The sequence below is a fragment of the Rousettus aegyptiacus genome, unplaced genomic scaffold, assembly GCF_014176215.1.
Source record: "Rousettus aegyptiacus isolate mRouAeg1 unplaced genomic scaffold, mRouAeg1.p scaffold_m13_p_3, whole genome shotgun sequence".
Lineage (NCBI taxonomy): Eukaryota > Metazoa > Chordata > Mammalia > Chiroptera > Pteropodidae > Rousettus > Rousettus aegyptiacus.
The window spans coordinates 11,626,087-11,646,473 of NW_023416306.1; the positions used below are offsets into that span (position 1 = coordinate 11,626,087).

The 20,387-nt window shown below is 43.3% G+C and overlaps 1 protein-coding gene across 1 annotated transcript; it reads right to left on the reverse strand.

Moving 5' to 3' along the window:
* Window positions 1–1,061: 1,061 nt before the first annotated feature.
* On the reverse strand, window positions 1,062–20,348 carry LOC107516322 (protein CutA homolog). Its single transcript, XM_016155953.2, has 7 exons — window positions 17,955–20,348; window positions 16,321–16,443; window positions 12,957–13,105; window positions 7,795–7,854; window positions 5,928–5,973; window positions 5,628–5,677; window positions 1,062–2,876 (listed from the first exon to the last, which is right to left on the reverse strand). Exons 2-7 carry the CDS (start codon window positions 16,387–16,389, stop codon window positions 2,774–2,776), a joined length of 477 nt encoding a protein of 158 aa, XP_016011439.1. The 5' UTR covers window positions 16,390–16,443; window positions 17,955–20,348; the 3' UTR covers window positions 1,062–2,773.
* Window positions 20,349–20,387: the final 39 nt, after the last annotated feature.

Here is a 20,387-nt window from a genome sequence, read left to right on the forward strand (position 1 = left end):
ACTGATTTTTTGGGGGATTCCAGATTCAAAACACAAACATTTCCTGAGACATGCTGGGCAGGCATTCCTGCATGGAAACACGAGTCTAGGTCCTAGCCCCAGCTTCCGCAGCATCGTTCTGGGAGGACAGTGTGTACGCACAGTGGCCAACCATGAAAGCTGGAGTCGTACAGACCCTAAAAAAATCACTGAACTCCTCTAAATCTCTCCCCTTGTCTATAGAATGAAGATACTATCAACGACCCCCAGGTCTGTGGGGAGAAGTAAATGCGAACATTTAAGTGCCAGACCAACTTACCACATAGATGTTTTAAGGACTAGTATCTCTACTTTTAGAGTAGGCTACGGCAGACTCTCTGGGTCTTTGGTCAACAAAAGGATACAGCCAACTTCTTTGAAAGAGGCAGAAAAAGCATCGGAATCAAGAGATTTGGGTTCAGGGCCTAGCTGTCTCTCATTTTAAGTGTCTTATGCTCTCTGATCTCAGGTTTCATCTGCAAGATGAGAACACTGAGTAATAGGAAAATTATGTCACGAACCTAGGATAGTACCTGGCAGAGCTGGTGTTCTGTCCCTCTCCCCGTCTTCTTCCTATCATAGTCTACCATGACTCTCAGGCAAAGGAAGTGCACTAAGAAACAGTTTTCAATGCACACTCAGCACAGAAAATGACCCAATAAAGGCCACAGAAAGAAAATCTCCTTTGGAATTAGCCCAATTTAAGAAAAGTCAAGAAGAGTTGAATTTCGCCAATTCAATAAATTACAAAGTAGCTGTGGCCTATAGAGAAAGCTTTAAGGATTCAAATCCTTGAAACATCAATTTGGGAAATAGTTGCTGAACCCTGAGCAAAAAACCAAACAGATTCAGACATGCCGCTGACCTTGAGCAGCTCACGATCTAGAAGTACAAGGTGATGGCGATGCACAAGGATAACAGACACCAAGGCAGGAGGGATTCCTTCCAACGGGGAAAGCAAGACCTCGCGAAGGAGCGGCCAGATTTCCCAAGCACGCGTACAGTACAGAAGGGCAGTCCGGGCAGAGTGGATGGCCTGAACGCAGGAGAACGTCACAAGGCTTACTGGAGCCATCCTCTTGCCGAAGCAGGAGAGAGGTAGGTGATGACAGAAAAAGTAAGCTGAGGCAAGGTTAAGATAGGCTTTGAAATCCAGACCAAGAAATTGGACTTTATCCTGAAAGTAATATGGTAGTCCATTTGGGGTCCCCAGTACAGTTTCAGTAGTGTTTACACATCGTGATTATCATTCTCTTTATTTTCCTCCAAAATCCCCACTAGCTATCAAAAAAGAATTCTCTGGACCTTTGGAAGGGCCTGAGCCTGAAGTTCCTGTAAGGTCTTCAAAGAAGGGCCCTTGGAGGTCCTCCCCTACTATATAGTTGGAGGGACTAAGGTCCAAGAAGCAGAGCAAGTGTCAAAACTAGGGCCTCATACGACCCCTCCCACACACCATTCCCTCTGGGAAGGAAGGCCAGGATACCGCAGATGTCTGTAGACCCTCACTCAAACTGCTCACGGGCTTTCCAGGGTGAAGTTACCTTGTGACAGATTCCTGAACCCTGAGCAAAAGGAGGCCTAGGTCAAGTCCTTCTCCTCGCCCCACAGGGCTCTGCCTTTCCTGCCCTCCTTCATCTGGGACCCATGGAACAGGTACAGGAGAGCACCAGACACGGGGTAAGCAGCCTTCACTGCACCATTCATAACTCGACATGCTGCCCCCTTTCTGGGCCTCAGTGTGGTTCACTTTCCTTAAGTAGTCTATAAAATGGAGACTGTTTTAGACCACTGGTTTACAAACTTTTAATGAAGAAAATCATGACAAAAAAAAAAATCCAAATCTCACAAGAGAGCTCAATACATGAAAATCAGAAAAGCGTAGTTGCACTGAAGTATTGGGGTGGGGGGGTCATACACTATCCCCACTCAGGCAGCACCCTAGGTACCTTCTGTCAACCCCTGGGGCTCTGTAGAGAAAGTCTGAAAACCACTGGTCTAGCAGTTCCCCGGGGTTCTTTCCCATTTCAGTACGCTCAATTTTGATGCTCAAGTAAAAAGGTTAGTATGGTGGGCTCAGGAACCATGTCTCCACTGAGCGAGGCAGCAGAACCTTCTGTCTGTCACAGTCAGGCTAGGAAAGAGTCAAGATCTACTGCCAACCCATAAGGCTGTGTCTAAGCCCTAGTATTTCCCCAGTCCTACACTCCCAAAGCCCATTCCTAGGCCCAGTTCATCAGGACTCGGGAATAACAAACACCATCCTTAGCTGGGAGAAATAACCCTGCTTGTCCCTGAAATGGCACCATTAGCAAGTCATCCTTTTGAATAAAGCACTTGCCAAGTCTCCTAGAAGGGCGCATTCATCCCACATACTTCTAGGTCCATTCTTCCTCATGAGAACCAAGACAGTAATTATAGCCTAGACATTCGAGGTAGGCACAGCGACTGCAAATGACAACCCTCACCCTCACAGCCATCTCTTCTTGTCCCCTACACACAACCATCCTTGCTCTCCCACCCCCTGGCCATCTTTAAGCCTGAAGCACTGGGTTCTTGCTTGGCCCAACTGGCCCAGCCTCTTCTTCTAGCCTTGGGACCCTTGGACCTTCAGCCTCCACAAGTTACTGAATTCATCTGTGCTGACAACCGCAGGAATCCAGAGATGCTAAGAGGCAGAAAGCTGCCTCCCTTTCCCCAGAGTGTAGCTGATGAAGGCTAGAAGCAGCCAGCAGGATCCACTGAAAGCCTCCCATACTCAATCCTCCTTCGTGCTCTCCTCCAGCCACTTTAAATAGTGCACATCTCCTTGGTCCATGGGAACACTGAAGACCTCTGGGATTTCAAAAGGATGCACCAACCTTTAGAAAGAAAGCAGAGCCTTGTGAGTGATTACGATTAACATCAGCCTATGCAATAAAACCCAACTGGCCAGCCTTGCTTGAGGCCCTCTGCAATCTGCTGCAGCCTACCTGTCCAGCCCCATAGGCCATGACTCCTGAGACTGTTTTTCCCATCTGTCTGCAAGTGGTGGGTTGGGCCAGATGACTCTAGAGTCCCACAGACATGGACTCAGATTCTAAGTCTGCCCTTTACTAGCTATGTAGCCATGGACAAATCACCTAAATTCTCTAACGGCCCTAAAAAGAATGGATAAAAATAGTATTTACATAATTGGATTGCTGAGGATTAAATGACCCGAGGTAATAAGGCACAGCTAGTGCACCGACTGGTACAATATGCGTTCATTAAATGTGAGCTACCGTCTTCATCACTATCCCACACTCCTCACTGTGCCTCCCCCAAACGACCCCTTCCCCAGCACCTCTGTATTCTGCTTTCCACCTAGAAAGTTCTCCCTGCTCCTGTTGATTAGTCAAAAGCCCTTCCATCCCTCAAGGTCAAATTCAACCACTGACCTTTTTAGGGGATCTTCCTTGGCCATTCAAACCCACATAACTCTCTCCCTTCTCCCCATTTCTTTGACGTGGCCCTTGGCAGACAATGCAAGTTTTCTTCATTTTCCAGAATGAAGAAACATGAGGCCTAGGGCTTCAGTTCCCCATCTGTCGAATGGAAGCAATAATGCTCTGCTTCCTTTCTGCTGCACGAGGCATTGTAAAGTTCTCATGAGACCGCAGGCTAATTAGCACAGTATGTGCACTGGTGCTTAAACATGTGGAGTGAGCTGGGAAATTCTATCCAGTGCCCAAGAATAATGAATTTTCTTATTGCATGGACACCTGGACCAATGCATATGTGTTTATAAGCAGACAGACAGTATTAAGACAGAGTTAAGACATTTGTCACTTGTTAGTAGTAAGAGCTGATACCGACACAGCACTTCATGTGTGCACTTCTCATAAATTTATCCCAAGGTACTAGCATAATCCTTACTTTATAAATGAGGTAACTGAGGCGTAGAAAGTCTAACTAATATGCATGCGCTTACAACTGGCAAGTAGAAAAGCCAGGGTTTGACCTTGGAGGTCAAGCTCGAGTTCACCCTCTTAACCCTGAAGCTATCCCTTACCAATTAAGCTGCAATTTCTTGATAGTGCTGGCTCCACCAAAAGTGCCTCATTCCCACACTTCTGCTAAGGTGTTAACACCGGACCTTCTCTACTGCTAGATCCGAGACCAGGATGTAGCCATATACTCACAAAATCCCGGTTGAAGTAAAGGAAAAGGATTTTATCATCCAGATAGGTAACTTGTATCCCCAGCTGCACATTAGAGTCAACGTGGGTGATTCTGAAGAACACTGCGTTTGATGCCCATTCCAGATGAATTAAGTCAGAATCTGAGCTGCGGCCTAAATTGTTAGTTTGAAAATGTCTCAAGCGACTATAGTAGGTAGCCAGCATCAAGAGTCACTGGTTTAGACCAGTGCATCTCAAGCTTTCCATGAGCCTGGGAGCCACCTGGGGATCTTGTTAAGCTGCACTTTGGTTCAGCAGGTTTGGGATGAGCGTGAGACTCTACAGTTTCCAGGCAATGCCAATTATTCCAAAATCACACTTTGAGTGATAAGGCTTTAAACTAATGTTTCTCAAAGTAAGGTCCACTGACCCCTGGGGAACTCCAAGACTTTTTTAGGAGGTCCATGAAGCCCAGACTATTTCAAAATAATGCTGATTTGTTAGTTCTCTCTTCACTGTGTTGACATTTGCAGTAATGGTAAAACTGCTGGCACCTTAGCAGCACCAAGACGACAGCACCAAACTGTGCCATCATTCTACTCCTTACCACCACGCCTTTGCATTTAAAAAAGTCAAATTCACTTAAGAGCATCCTTGGTAAAGTGGCAAAAATTACTATTTTTATTAAATTTCCACCCTTGACTATATGTCTTTTGAGTACCGTGACATAAAGCATTTTTGCTTATGCCTAAATTCAATGTTGTCTTAAACTTGCCTGAGTCTCAAACTAAACTAGACTTTTTCATGGAACACCATTTTTAAATCTGAACTTTATTCAGATTTGAGTATTAGGAAGACATTTTTTCTAATATGAACAAAGCGAGCCCATCACTCAAATGAAGACTATTTATATCATTTGCTGCCAGTGAAAAAATTCATGTTTTCAAGCAAAAATTAGACTTTTGGAAACTTAAAATTATCATCGTGAGTTTAAAGTATCCCAACGGTTGATAGATGCTTAATAAAACATGCTTCTTATGCCAGATTTTGCAAAAATGAAAAACGATGCAATTCTTCTCACTTTGTTTTTTTGGAAAATATGGCTATTTTCCATAAAAATGCATTATTTACATTAATATGTAATAGTTTTACTGTTATTTTAAATGAACTAAAATATTTTCTAAGTTTGTTTTAATTTCTAGTGTAGAAAACTTTCATGTAATCCACATAGACAAAGCTCTTTTGGATCCTCAATACTTTTTAAAAGTGTAAAAGGATCCTGAGACCAAAATGTTGAGAACCATTGGTTTAAACTAACTCTTCTTAGCCTCTCATGTTACACATGAAGAATCAGAGGGACAGGCACATGCCCAAGATCATTTGGAAGGTTGGTGACTAGGTTTCCTGCTTTTCAAGCTCACTCATTTAGTCCTCAGTACGTTCCTGTCTGAGAAGGGATGCCAGCATTACCTGATATAGCTGGACAGCAAATGGACCTTGGAAGTCTTTGTCTTTATTAACTGTAAAAGAAAAAACAAATCACTGCTTTAGGTAGGACCTCAGCCCCAGCTCTGTAGCTCCTCATTTGTCTGGCCATTTAGGAGCTAGCAGCCCCTCCAGGTCACCAGGCCCTGTTACTAGCACACAAATGAACCGAAAGCATCTTATGTGGGGCAAGAACCTCAATCAGTTGGTCTTTGCTAATTTTTCATTGGAACCTTGGTCTTACTCTTCCCCTATTAAGGCCCCATCCCTCTCGTCCTCACTCACCAACAGGATCTCAGTGGCTTCTTCTATTTCTCCATTCCAAAAGTACCTGGAGAAAAGAACAAAACCAAATTATGATGCTCATATGACAAGCCTAGTGAAATGTCAAATCTGCCCCAGTTAGGTGACTTACTAAGGTGGCCAAAGTGCTACAGGTCATCTAGTCTAGCATTCTCCAACCTTTTTGGCACCAGGGACTGGTGCTCCTACGAGAATCTAATACCTGATGACCTGAGGTGGAGCTGAGGTGGTGATGCTAGCGCTGGGGAGCAGCTGCAAATATGCAGATACAGATGGCACTTCGGTCACTCGCTTGCTGCTCACCACGTGCTATGTGGCCTGGTTCCTAACAGGTCACAGACTGATACCGCTCCATGGCCTGGGGGTTGGGGGCCCCTGATCCAGTCCAACCATTCTAACGAATGCTTATAGCACCTGCCTGAACTTCCTGGAGGAGAGAGGCTCACCATCTCTTGAAGTTCATCTATCATACAGGTTTTCACATGCGGCTTTTCTTATGGCGTGCCAACATCTGCCACCCAGTTGTTTTCCCCAACTTCCACATGAAGAACCTCCTCAGGCAAGGCCTGCAGAAAGCCTGATGTTTTCTCTCCTCCAAACTGGGCATCTCCAGCTCTTTCAACATTCATTCTATACTCATGGCTTCCAGGACCCTCCCCATCCATTGGACTGGTGCTCCTTTGATCACTGATTCTTAAAGTTGAGTGCCCATGAAAGGAAAAAGAGCACAGGAGGCTTCAGGGAAGAAGTGAGACTTACAAGATATGGAAACAGTTCTAAAAATTAAAAAGTCAGTGATAAGGTTCAGAAAAGAGTATGAGAACAGCATGTGAAAGGAAGGGAAAGGAATGTGGCCTGAGAATATCTACACTGACTGAGCCGAGGCAAGACTAAGATGACCTAGGCCATTGGCCCTGTCTCACAGAGCTGTGGTAAAGGAGAGGGTGGACATAGAAAAGCAATGTTAGGCTGAAACTCTATTCTAGTTCCCAAGCACTGGTTCCCAGACTGGCTTTATGTGAATCGCCTATACAAGTTTTTAAAAATTCAGAGACCCAAGCCCACTCTTGGGGAGACTAATTGAGCAGACGTAGGATGGAGCCCAGGAATCTAAAGCACAGCCAAATTTGGGAGCCACAGCAAAAGACAATGCGAACCATGAGGCAACGTCATCACTGGCGAGAGCTTTCACTATACAGCCTTTTTCTGTTTTGACCTTCGGAGTAGAAAGTATTTCTCTCTCCCTCCTCCCCCTTCCATTCTCTCCCTCTTTCTTTCTGGAAGGGAGGGAGATGACAAACAGGCTGATCAGAGAAATTAAGGCACAAGACAAATCCTGCGCCTAGTACTGGGATGCTAAAATATTTTGCTGAGAAAAAATGGTACAGACCAGGCTTAACTAAAGTGAAGGTGTTAATGAAATAAAAGGCAGACAATACACAGAAACAGGCTGTCACATATGCTAAACTCTCGGTTTTCTGAAGAATCTAAAAGCGATGGGAATTATGTTCTTTGTTATCCCTAGTTGGCTCTCTCAGGAATGGAATGCCCTTCTTTGCTAACAGCAAGCTAATTGACTTAAGTAAAGAATGTACAAACAAGATTCATTGTTCCTAAACTGTAGGGTTTTTTTCTCCTTTCTCTATACACAGCCTATTTTTGCTTTTGCTCATAGATGACATAAACCCCACTGGTTGATTTCCTCTGAATACAAATCAATGGTGAATGTTGATTAATTAAATGCCTTTGAGTTATTCTTTTTTGATTTCCCATTAATTCAGTACTCTTTCCACCAGCCAGACCTGATTTAGCACCCCTACACCCCTCCACTGGCCATAGCAAAACTCACAGTGAGGACGCCTTGGGCAAGATGTTCACAGAGGCAGCCAGCTTCTTATCCAGTATAGCCCTAAAGCAAAGAGAGTGACGGTCACTGGGGCAAGTGTTCAGGATCCTAAGAGAAGGGACAGGAGTTCCTTGGAATTACCCAGGAAACCCGAGTCTAACTAGATAACCATTTACAGTGCCCTTCCCCCCTCAAACCAACACATTCCATACCACCATGCACAGAACCTCTAAAGAGAGAGCTTGAGAGGTTTCTAAGTCCTTCCCTGGGTGGGGAGAGAAGTAGGGAAGCAGCTATGAGAAGGAGGTTTTAACGATAGGCCCTGTCTGCTTGGGGAATGGGAATTAACTCTGGGTGGAGAACAACAAGACCTGGATTCGACTCCTGACCCTGCAGTAGGATGGCTGTGTGACCTTATGCAAGATCATTCTCTCATTGCAGGAGTAAGTATTCGAGCACCTATCCAAGGTAGGCACATTCCCCTCACTCAACCTGATTCTCCTGCTGTACAATGAAAATTGGTTCAGCCAGTGATTTTTTAACCCTTATCACCACCAAGATCTCCTTTTATTATGCCTGCTTCTTCTGCTTTTATCTCTCAGATATGTATCAAGCTGATACTCAGTGCTTCTGATCTGTAGAAACTCATGTGACCACATAGAATGGCTACTAAAAAAAAAAAAAAGCATTATAATCGTTTGTCTTTGCAAAGGTTTCTATTACAGTCCTAAGAACACAATCACCACCTTTGCAGACCACTAAGGTTTTTTTTATTTTTTATTTTTTGACAGACCACAGGTTAGAATTCCTGGTCTGAAAATCTCAAATTCCTGTATAACGCCCTCGTGAACACAAAAATGTGCTTGAACTAGTACAGGTGTCATATAAACAGCAGCATCATCAAGTCATTAATGAACAGAAGTGTTCCCAAGCATCAAAACCTCAAGCCCTCATAATCAGGCCGGCCCTGACAAACCTTTCTCAGGTCTCAGGCAGCTAAGGGAGCCTGGTATCTGTTCTCTGAAATACTTAGATCTTGCCAAATAAACCTCATCTGAGCCTTGTTCACTGATCCTTCCTTCCCTCAGCTGCTGCCAAGAGACCTGACCCACTTTCTCTTGCCTTGAGTTCCAGGCTAAACAGTGCTCTATTTAAGGCTCCGCATTAATGTGGCATTACCACCACCCTCATTCCTTTGCAAAGTTCCAGGAGCTAAATAAATCCCTAACTGTAAGGAGAGGCACATGGCACAAATTTGTTTAAGCAACTGCTAAGAGTCTTGCTCACTCGATCATGTGCTGAGAAATTACATTTTATTGGTTCTGAAGGTGGCATGCAAACACAGGGAGTGAGTTAAACCTCTCAAAAAATAGTTTATTGACTTCACAGGCCCTTTCCAATCTCTTGGGGAGTGTGAACACCTCAGTGACCAATGAGAGAAACCTGTCCTGGGAAAAAGACTATACAGATGTGAGGAGGATTGTGTTAATCAAAAATCTCCTATGGTCAAAATAAATTACTTAAAAAAATAAATAAAAATAAAAGAGTGAGAAAGCATGCAAGCTCATTGAGAAAACACACATACTCAAAACCAACAGCTGAGTCAAAGATAGGGAGTTCAGGCCCTCAAGCTTATCTGAGGAAAGCAGGAAGTAGCAGTCTAGAGCTGTAAGAGCTTCTAGAAATTGCAAAGTTCACAGACTAGTGGCTCACAGAGCAGATTCACGGTTTCATGGCATTTTTAAAAATCTTGACTTTGTTATCTGAATTTACTACTATAATATTTGGTATTCAAAAAATAGATTATCTAGCTTCTAATCAAAAATTGAGTCTTTTAACATTGGACTTGTAGTCCTACAAGGGCACCTTGAGCTAGAGCTGAGCAAGGGCGACTCCATCTAGGCATGGCATCTGCTTCCCAGGTCAACCCAGTTTTAACTGCTTTTTCCTCTCAAACCCTAGGTAAAGAGTAAGGACTGCTCTCTACCATCATCCTGCATTGTCACACCCAGCCTACTTCACTCATTTAAGTAACCTGTCTATAGGAATTTGTGCTTGTGACCTTGGCCTAATGCAATTCCCTCTCTCCACACATGAGATCAAAACCCAGAGAAGAAAGACTTGTTAAAGGTCATAAGTGATGTTGGCAGCAAAGAGGACACTAGAATCCAGGTCTCCTGATTCATCATTCGGGATTTTCATCCTGACTCCAAAACGAGATTAACATGTGTCTGTCAATGAAGAGATCTAAGAACATTGCCAGGAATCAGAACCAAAATGAACCGAAACTGAGAGGCAGCAGACAAAACTCTACAGAACACTAAAGAATAATTAAACCAGCTGAAGGACCTGGTCCCAAACTGGTTCTGTAGCTAAAGCTGGGGTTCTTGCCGGCTAACATTTGTGGGACCCTCCCCAGCATGTATCCATTTACTCTCCCCTTCTACAAATCCCAGGAACCAAACCTGTTTGTCTCTCTTCTATCCAAATCACTAATAAAAAAAATACTAAACAGAACAGGCTGAGGTGAGAGCTCCACAGCCATATCAGTGAAGACTCTATTTCAGACTTTTAGTTCAACTTGGTGGACCGAACACACGCTGCAACCACCCCTTTCACACCAAACCCTAGAAATGAGAGAAAATACTTACTACTTAAGCATGCCGGAACACATTAACCATGCCCGAACCCAAACGGCCCCCTTGACGTGCATGGGAGCATGTGCGGGACGGCCCCGCAGAGAGGAGAGCACTAGTCTGTACCGGAGGTGATGGAAACCTGAGCAGACAGGAACGTGGAGGCAACCAGCAAGGTGGATTGTTGGAATGCTATGGCAGGAGCAGGTGGACGCCCCTAAATCTCTCATGGCCCAGGCGGCAGTAATGCGGTGTCTGTCTCCAGGAAGGAGCAGTAAGTGTAGGCACTTGGAGAAAAGAGGCAAAACAGTGTCCCAGCAGCTGGCAACAGACATGGATAAAAGGAAGAATTCACGCCCAGAAGGTAAGTTACTGGGGCGCCCCAGACTGCAGAGTGTCCCCAGTTCACACTCACATTGCTGCCTAATGACAAGTCCTAGCAGCGGCTCCTGCGCCTGGAGGCGCATAACTAAAAAGGTGAGAGAGGTTACAATTAAGAATGGCCAAGTATTTGAGGAAAGTCAATACCAAGAGAGACAAAAATTCAACAAAAGAATTTACATAAGAGAAGGACATAACAGGACATTCAACACCAAGATTTAAAAGTAAGTATAATTATGTATACTTCAAAGTTGCTAAGAGATTAGATCTTAAAAGTTCTCACCACAATGAAAAGGTAACAGTGTGAGGTGATAAATGTGTTAACTTTATTGTGTAATCATTTTGCAATATACACATATATTAAAATCATTTGTACATCTTAAACTTACACAGTATTATATTTCATTTATACCTCAATGAAGGTGGAAAAATTAAAAATAAGTATAATTAATATTTCCAGAAATATAAGGCAAGGTTATTACATCCATAAAATCAAATCAAATCAAAATAAGATCAGACAATTATGAAACATGAGCAGTTGGTTATTAAAGAACAATTAGAAATCTTGTGAAGGAAAACTATTATTGTTTAAATCAAAAACTCAATAGAAGGGTTGAATTGCAAAATAGATACAGCTGAAAAACAAATAGAGCGAAGACTGGGCTCAGAAATTCTCCCAGTGTGCAGAGTAAAGGAAGAGAAAAATACAAATGGTCAGGCACAGAGAACAAATTCACATCTATCGAATAGGAGTTCCAGGAAAAGGACACAGAATGAAGGGAGAGAATATTTAACAAATTAATAGTTGAGCATTAAGATAAAGTCTTCAAAATTACCAGAGGAAAAAAACATTACCTACAAAGGAAAAGACCCTAATAAACACTTGATTTCTCATCCACAACCCTGGATTCAAGAAGACAATAGAGACCTCTCTCCAAGCTGATACTGATCCCTTTACTTGAACTGGCCTTTCAACCAGTTAGAATCCAAGCGTTAGAATCCTTTCCTCCCAACACCAAACCTCCCCAATGTCAGCTGAAGGTGTTCCCTGAAAGGAACCCCAGTGGCTCTTCCAGGGGTCCAGAGAAAAGACAGTTCAGTACACAGACTGTGGGCATACCAGAAGCATCAGAAGTAATTTTAACTCCTAGCTGCTAAACACTATAGTTGTATTTCTGGAGTAATTGCAGGTTCTTTTAGATAAGAGCTATTCTTCAAAGGTAATGTTAATGAGAGAAAACCACACTGGAGGAAAAAGAGATGGAATCAAACGCAACATTAACCTGTGACCAGCAATTTAGAGGTTGCATGCTCCCAAAGACCAGATTCAACATTTTACAACACTGTAACTTCATCTGTCATCAACTTTAAGAATGCTGAATTGTGGAGCAAGAAGAAAAAGAGCAAGGAGGCAAATCCATTACCCTCCAGCCCCATTAACCCCCTTCAAAGCTGCACCTGCAAAGAGCAATGAACAGGGGGATATTCAGATACCACTAACGCTGACTGAGCATCTATTTCATGGAAGTTACTGGAGTAAGGCTTGTACATATTTTATATCATTTAATCCTCACAACAATCCTGTTAAGTAGGTGACATTACCCTATTTTTAATTCAGAAAACTAATGCTTAGAAAAGGGGAAGGGACTTACGCAAATTAACACAGTAAGTGGTAGAGACAAGATTCAAACCCTGGTCTGCTTTAGAAGCCCAGCATTCTTTTTCCCCATACCACAGGTGCTTCTAGAAATTTTCTAAATACTTAGAATGGCCTCCTCTTCCTCGCTTGTCATCGTGAGCACCTCTGGGATTGAGCAGAGTATATCTCCAAGAATAAAGACAGATGAGCTAGAAATTAGGAGACTTAAAATCTCAAACAGCAGGATTCCATGTTATCTTAACACTTTGGGCAAGCCACCTGTCTGTCTCTCTGAGTCTCATATCCCTTATACGTCCCCATGCACCACTCAACATATTCAGGCCCAGCAGCAGGATCCACCAGGTGATCATTCAGGTGTGTTCTTCACATCATCCTACGCACATAGCTATGTAGTTCATCATCTGACAGATGGGGCAAGAGAATGGCCCCTCTGGAGCATCCTGGTTGCTCCCTGAGCCTCCTGGGGCAGCACCTAAGCTTAACCATACCTGGCAATATCTCTGGCAATTTGCTCATTGGGACAGTTGACAAAGACGATGGAGTAAGTGCCGGAGACATAGCTGCCGGTGACAGCTGAATGGAGCTTCAGGCTAAGGGTCCTGAGCATAGGGTATGTCAGGAAAGAAGCTGCCAGGATCTAAATGGTAGGAAAAGAAAAGCACAGGTCAGCAGTGACATGACCAATTCTGCTCTCGCAGACTGGAACCAAGGCTGGGCATCATTTTCTCGTGCCCATTCCCTATCCACAAAATTATTCCTGTAATCTCGAGCTTCATTTAGTGCTTAACAAAGTTTTCATGCCTCGATATTTTCCTTCACATTTTGCAGATAAAAAAGTAGAGGCCCAGAAACCACAAAGTTTGCTCAAAAGCACATAGCTTTTAATTGGTGAAGCCAGGATTAGGGCTTAGGTCTGGATGACCTGAAATCTACTCTTATTATACAAAAGTGCTACTGGAGGTAATGCCAACTGGCACCCAATGAACTACTATTGCCTTGTGGAGATAATAACGATGATAAGCTCTTACATCTATTGCTGTTTTAGGGAGTTAATTTCACTTCCATTCATTTGTATATGTGCCAGGCTAGTGGAAAAGGTAGCCTAACTCTAAAGCAATGTGACCTTTGCTACTAAAACTGAGATATGGGGGGACCATGAGGAAGGCTCTACCTGAGGGAGCAGGAAAAGGTTTCAAAGAGAAGGTACCATCTAAATTGGATCTGAAACAACAAGTAGGATTATGAGAGGAGAGGGAGACACTCTAAGCAAACAATCATACGTATAATTTCAAGAGGTATTTAGGTATAGATGAGATGTACAGTCCACATGGGTCTTAGTCTGTGGGTATGAGAACAGCAGGAAGTGAGACTGGCTAAAACGATAAAGAAATGGGTCAGGCAAAGGAGTTTGTAGGTTGTACTCAAGTGAGAGGGTATTTTTGGAGGTTTTGAAGTAGCAGAGTAATAATAAAGTGAAGCCAAGTAGTGTACTAGGAGGGAAGATGGAGAGGAGCAGGAGATTGCCTACTTAGAAGGCCATTACCATGATCCAGGAAAAAGACTAAGATCCTGAGCTAAGAAGATGGCAAGAAGTGAGAAAAAAGACATTTATGATATAATCTATTTATTATTTTAATGATAAGCATTTTTAAATAAGAAGAAATAGAAAGAACTGGAGAATACCTTCCATTCCAGGGCCCTCTGCCTGGAGGATACAATGGAGTTATTAATAGGGATAGAGGTAATTGCAAAGGAGTTCCATTGTGACTTCGCCAGCCTGAACAAGAGCGCGTTTCTCCTGCCTCCCAGCCTGGAGCTCCCGCCTTACTCAAATAAAACTCTGTCCTCCCATTCTTTTTATGCTATCACCTAAGTCCAGGCTCCTACTTCTTGGCAGGGCCTGAGTGTTTTTATGTCTTTAGCTTCAGTTTGACTAGTGGCCTGTCTGGGTTGGGTCTCTCATTCCCTCCTGCTACCTCCACCTCCACCACCACCACCACCACTACCACCAATTCAACATACTAATCCTCGGAACCAAACCAGTGACCATGCAAGAAAAGAACCACCTTTCAATGAAGCTTTTACTCTGTACGTGTGTGAGTGCAGTATTTAAATCCTAGTGCCAGTACTGCTTACTGCCTGTGGCCTTCAACAAGTTACTTCCTATCCTATAAATCTGACATAGAAATTTGAGATTATGACACTTGTGCTGCCTATCTCAGAGTTTCCATGGGTTCACGGGAGATAGAAAAATAATTCATAATCAGGAATAAAGGGACCACGCTTTGCTCATCACTGTATCCCCATCAGTTCATGGCACACAGCAGGTTCTCAATAAATACTTGTAGACTGGCATATTAATTCACCACCAAGATGTTATTAAAATTAAATAGCTTTGTGAAGCAAGTAAAGCTTTTGCCAGCCGTAAGCAGTGCTTTTAGCAGAGAACTAAACATAGTGGGTTACTATAAGGTGTCAACTACATGACTCTAAGGTGGCTTTCGGCCTAGACTCCAAACAAAAGGAGCAAAGGCCTGTCCCCCAACTAAAAAAGCCATTCCAAGGGAAGATATGGGGCATTTCACCTAGCAGTTATCAGTGCAACACAGAGGTGATAGGATTACATATAAACTCACCTAAACTGTATTGAAACTCTCATATGAACTCATAGTCTTCCATCTCATGAGATCTTCCATTCAGTCATTTCTGTATTCCTGGCACTTCACAACTTTGACAGGGAGTATAGGCTTAAGAAATCTTGGTGGACCATATCAACAAAGTATCAGAAATAGGGAAAGTCAATTTGAAACCAAGGGTGGACTATAATACATCAGCAAGTGACATTATATGAATGCACAATTGATGGAAAATACATCCCAAGATTCCCTTATAGGAACATTATAAGAAAATATTTACTATATATATATTTGAAAAAGTCTTCATAACATTTTCCTATTTTTCTATTACTACATAACTTATTCTGTTTTCACATTCTTTTAAAATATTTTATGTATCCTTTGAGTTAGTTCATTTTTCCTCTTTCCTTTTTATGTCTTGGTGTATTTGCACAGCCTCAAAGAAGTTATGGTTGACTTTACAGTCTGTGTTAAGGCAGAAGGGGACTCAGAAACCACCTAGTGGCTCTAAATGTATAATCCACCTAGTTTTAAGGAATCCGTGAATATTCTGAATGAATACAACATTGTGTTTATCTATACATTTTCCTTGGGTACAATTTCAGAACTATCAAGAAAATCTAATGTCCCCAAAAGATTAAGAGCTGCTAATCTGTGCACTGTTACAGATGAAGAAATGAGGGCCGGAGAGGGTGAGAAATCACTCAAAAGTGAGCAGCAAAGCTGGGCTAGACCCCTGGGCTTCTGACCCTCTCCTGCAGTTCTTTCCACCTCCCCTTCAACCACCTGGACTACTGGAGATACCCTGTAAACAGTCGCCTCCGACCTTAGCATTTTAAGACAGTTCTGGGATGAGAAAACAAAACTCCCAGAAAAATACAGAAAAACAAGATGGTAACTGCACTAAAAGGAAGAAAAGAATCTATCGAGTGACAGGTAGATTAGAACTCACCATCAGACGCCCCGTCACCTCTCTGACACTGGCAGTGAAACACAGCCCAGTCACCTTTAGGCACAAAGGGTGAAGAAGGGTACTGGGAAGCTTCAGGACCACATCACACCCTCCAGGGGTTTTGCTGTCCATTCCCTACCTGTTTGACCCCAGCTCAAAATCCCAGGAGCAATAAAAAGAAATGTGCCTCCATACCTTAGTCCACAGGTGGAAGGTTCAGGGAGGGGTATGGGGGTTGGTAACATAGTAGTGTGGGGCACTCACCAGAAGGCAAATAAAAACAGACGGCCTCAGGTAGCCTGGCAGAGGGCACCGTGAGCCCAGCCTATCCATGGCGTCGCTGGTAATTTAGCGGCACAGCGGCAGCAAATGTGGCCTCAGGCTTTGCTGGTTGCGGGTTAGAGAGGCGGGCACTGAGAATTTAACCCTCTCCTCCTCCCCACTCCGCCTCCACCTGCTGCCTGCCAGACAACCCAGTAGGGCCCCAGAAAGGCTGGCTGGAATGAGAGAGTGGAGGGGGCGGGGAAAGAGGGAGGAATTTTCCCTAGACTAACCTCTCTCTAGAAATGTACAACTCAAGCACCATACCCAGACCTGCAACCCTTACAAAACTAATACTAATTTTCCCTCCCCATTATAACAACAAAAAAATTGTAAAATCCTGAGATGTACAGATAAAATGACAGAAGTTTCTTAGGTATATAAAACCTTCAGCGAGTACAGCACACCAACACTAAGACACACACACTAAACTCTCGCTTGATATAGGCCTGGCTGGCCAACAAAAACAGGTGAAGCACACTCTGCTGCCTCCCTGACCCCATATTGCTTCCTCCTCCCAAGATCTCCCTTCAGACCTTCCTAGGCTTAGAAAACTCTTGCTCCCAACTGCTCTCCCAATAAACTCATTTATCTTTCCAGTCCAGGGCTCTGTGCAGCCTTTCCCAGAGTTAATCCCACAGTACTCTGTTCCCCTAGGCACTTGGGACATTAAACATCAACTATCCCGAGCTGCAAAATAAGCGAAGTAGAAGTTAATGACTGTTGCCTTTCTGGGAATGCAGAGTCCATGGTTGCTATGATTTCCAATTTTTTGATCCAGCTTTTTAAAATGAAATATCCTATTTTTAAATGATGGCATTTTGGGTAAGAGAAGGGACTGAGTGCACAAGGAACCATGTAAACTTTTTAGAATTAAGAGAACTGTTCCATAGCTTGATTGTGGTGGTGATTACACAAGGGTTAAAACTATATACTTAAATTGGTGAATAGTACTGCATATAAACAAAAGGGGGAAAATGCTAGAAAGCAATTCAAAACTGTTTTAAACTGGGCAGGTCAAACAACACATCTGTTAGCCAAATCTGACCTGCAGGCTGCGAGTTCACAGACTCTGCGTTTATTTTAAATTACCTATTCACCCGCCTGTCTCATTCATTGGGACTATAAATTCTCAATGGGCTGACACACTTCCTAGCAAAGTATCTGACGAAGTAGTAAGTCAGCTGTAGTCATATATTATACCATATCATATCAAATCATATCATAAGCTGTGCAGACTTAAGCAAGTTGCTTCTTACCTTTCTGAGGGGGTTTTTGGTAAAAGAAGGGCTAACACCTGCTTCATAGGTCTAAAGTGAGGATTAACAGAGACGATTAATGTAAAAGTGCTTAATAAAATGTAAGATCATGTCAGTATTTCAAGAGCAAGTAGTCTCATGGCAACTACCAAGGTTAACTCAGAAAATCTCCACTTGTGATTGAAGAACTCAGGGTTAGAGAATATGAGGCCAAGGGGTCCTAGGAAAACTTTTATATCTGAAGTCCACTAAAATAAATCAAGCCTGTGATCTTTTACACCTTACACATTAATAAGGACACTGTTAATGACCATTTACCTTAGATCCTGGGATGATGTCCCCAAGTTTAGCACAAAATCCCACAGTTTAGGGTCAATGTTTGTTGAATAACTAAATGATACAAATGTGTGTCTGGTGATAATAAGGATGGTCATGATGCTGACATTGGGGTAGCAGAAGGATGGCAAGAGATGAACTGTTATTTGGAAGAAACTGCCTCTGGATTCCCTCCAATTCAGGCACCTCCACTCTTTCCAGATTCAATTCCAAGGTTAGATTCCAAATGTCCAATCATGCATTTAAGGTTTTGGCAGATTCTCCAGATAGTTAAGATTCTCAGTGCCACTGCTTGAGGGTCTAAGCTCTACCTCTGGAGGCTTCTTATCCTTTATCTCTACCTGCTTCCCCTTACCGAATTTAGACAAGCTCAGACTAAAATTCAGACTCCCCTTCAGATCCTGTACCCATCTCCTTCACCCACATTTCTTGTGACTTCCTTTTCTTCAACCCCTTTATTTTGAAGGTTCTTTTGCACCTCTTTATAGTATACAATAATTTATTAAAATCTTTTTTAAATTTAGCCAAGCGTCGATTCAGAAGAGGATCCATCCACGTCAATTGCAGCATTGAGGTCTGAGAAAACATTAGATTTCCTTAGGTTCATCTTTACCTCTGGTTCTGGGAGGTTTGTCTTCTTCCTCAGTTTATGTGGGAAATAAACTCTCCGTTATTGCCCAAACTTTTAACTTGAGTAGCTCATTAATTTCACTTTCATCAATATCAATGAATTTAAAGCCCATTAGTCTTGCAGACTCTTGATTTTTTTCATCTTCTTCTAGGGAAACATGCACAGTCATTCACATCGTCCCAAAGTTTCCACCAGGTTTTAGTAATAGCAGCTGGTTTTATATCATCCATCGTCCCTTTTATCACTACCAAAACATCAGCAATGTTGTACTGTTGCCATGTTCCTTTCAAAGGCAGGCAAGGGTTTTTCCCAATACAGTCAGCAAAGTGGTCAAACATGCTTGGTGTAGTTACCTCCTGAATGCTTCAATTTTACCCTGATCCAAGGGCTGATGATAGCTAGTGCCTTCCAGAGGAAGAAACACACTATCACGTTAGGATGAACAAAGAATAATGAGTCTGGGTGATTGAGACTTCTAAAATTAGCCACACACTGAATTCATGATTCTTCTGTTAAATAACTATGGGCTTGATGGATAAAAGAATTATGAAACCAATCCAAAAGGAGGGCCTGATCGTTGGAAAACTGGAAGGCATTTTTAATCTTTTATCCAAAAGACAAGTGGAATTAGGGTCTTGCAGCAATGATTTTATCTTTCTGTCACCTCCAGCACAAAAAATGGGCAAATCCTGTCCTTAGCTTCCTTTAAGACTTCTGGATTTTTTTCCTTTTCCCCTAAAAGTACATGAAGGCATTCACTTCCAAAACAAACGCATCTCCTTGGTGTTGAAGACCTGTTGAGGCACACAACCTCTATAATTAGTTTCTGGAGTTGACTGTAATACTTTGGTGCCGACCGGGCATTTAACGGTTCTTCTTCCTCCTCCATCGACCTCGAATTTTGCAAACTGCAGCGATTTCTAAACTTCTTAAATCATTCTTTGTTTGCGTGAAATTAATTTGGGTTATCCTTCCAGTAGTTTCCACCAGATGCTTATAATGGGTTTGGCTTATCTGCAGATGGCCTTCAGTGTTAGAGACCGGTCCCCTATGGTCTGGTCCAGTCCTCCACCCAAGTGGTTAACTCAGTCTCCATCTTCTCGATGTTTTACGTCACGGGAAATGCACAGCACCTTGGAGCTGACGGACGAAACACTCCGTGATGGCCTTCTGGTTTTCCTTAATGGTGCTCATGGTTGATTCATTCACGCCAAAATAAAAAGAAAAAAATGCGCCCCACGTCGATGTTACTCACGCCTTCTTCCAGCTTCTCGAGAATGTTCACCTTGTCTTCTAAAGGCATGGCTCTCCACCTCCAGATGTGTCTGGTCCAGAAGCAGGATGCCCATCGCCTCCGCTATCTGGGGTAACCTCAGCCGCTCCCCAAGCTGCAGTCGGCTCTACTACTGATTCCCCTGCCGCTGCCGAAGGCCTAGTTTGAGAGCCAGGAGGTCACCTGTGAGGCCTCTTAACTTTCAGTCGGTCCTCATTTTCACTATTCTGCTTGTGTAGCATTTGACGAGCCTTCGCTCTCCGTGGGAAATACGCAAGGCCACGGGAAAGTAGGACTGCATGACAAACTAAGCAGCGCCTAAAATGATGCCCCGCTGAGACTCCGCAACCAGAAGCGACTGTTCGCTCGGCCCTAACGGTCCCTCATCTCGCGCGGCTGGGCAGTCTATGACCTCGCGCAGTCAGCCAGCTCCGCCTTGTCATTGGTGCGCTGGGGCGGTTCGCAGTCACAGCCAAAATTCGGAAAAGGGAGGCTGTGCCCGGCAACTCTC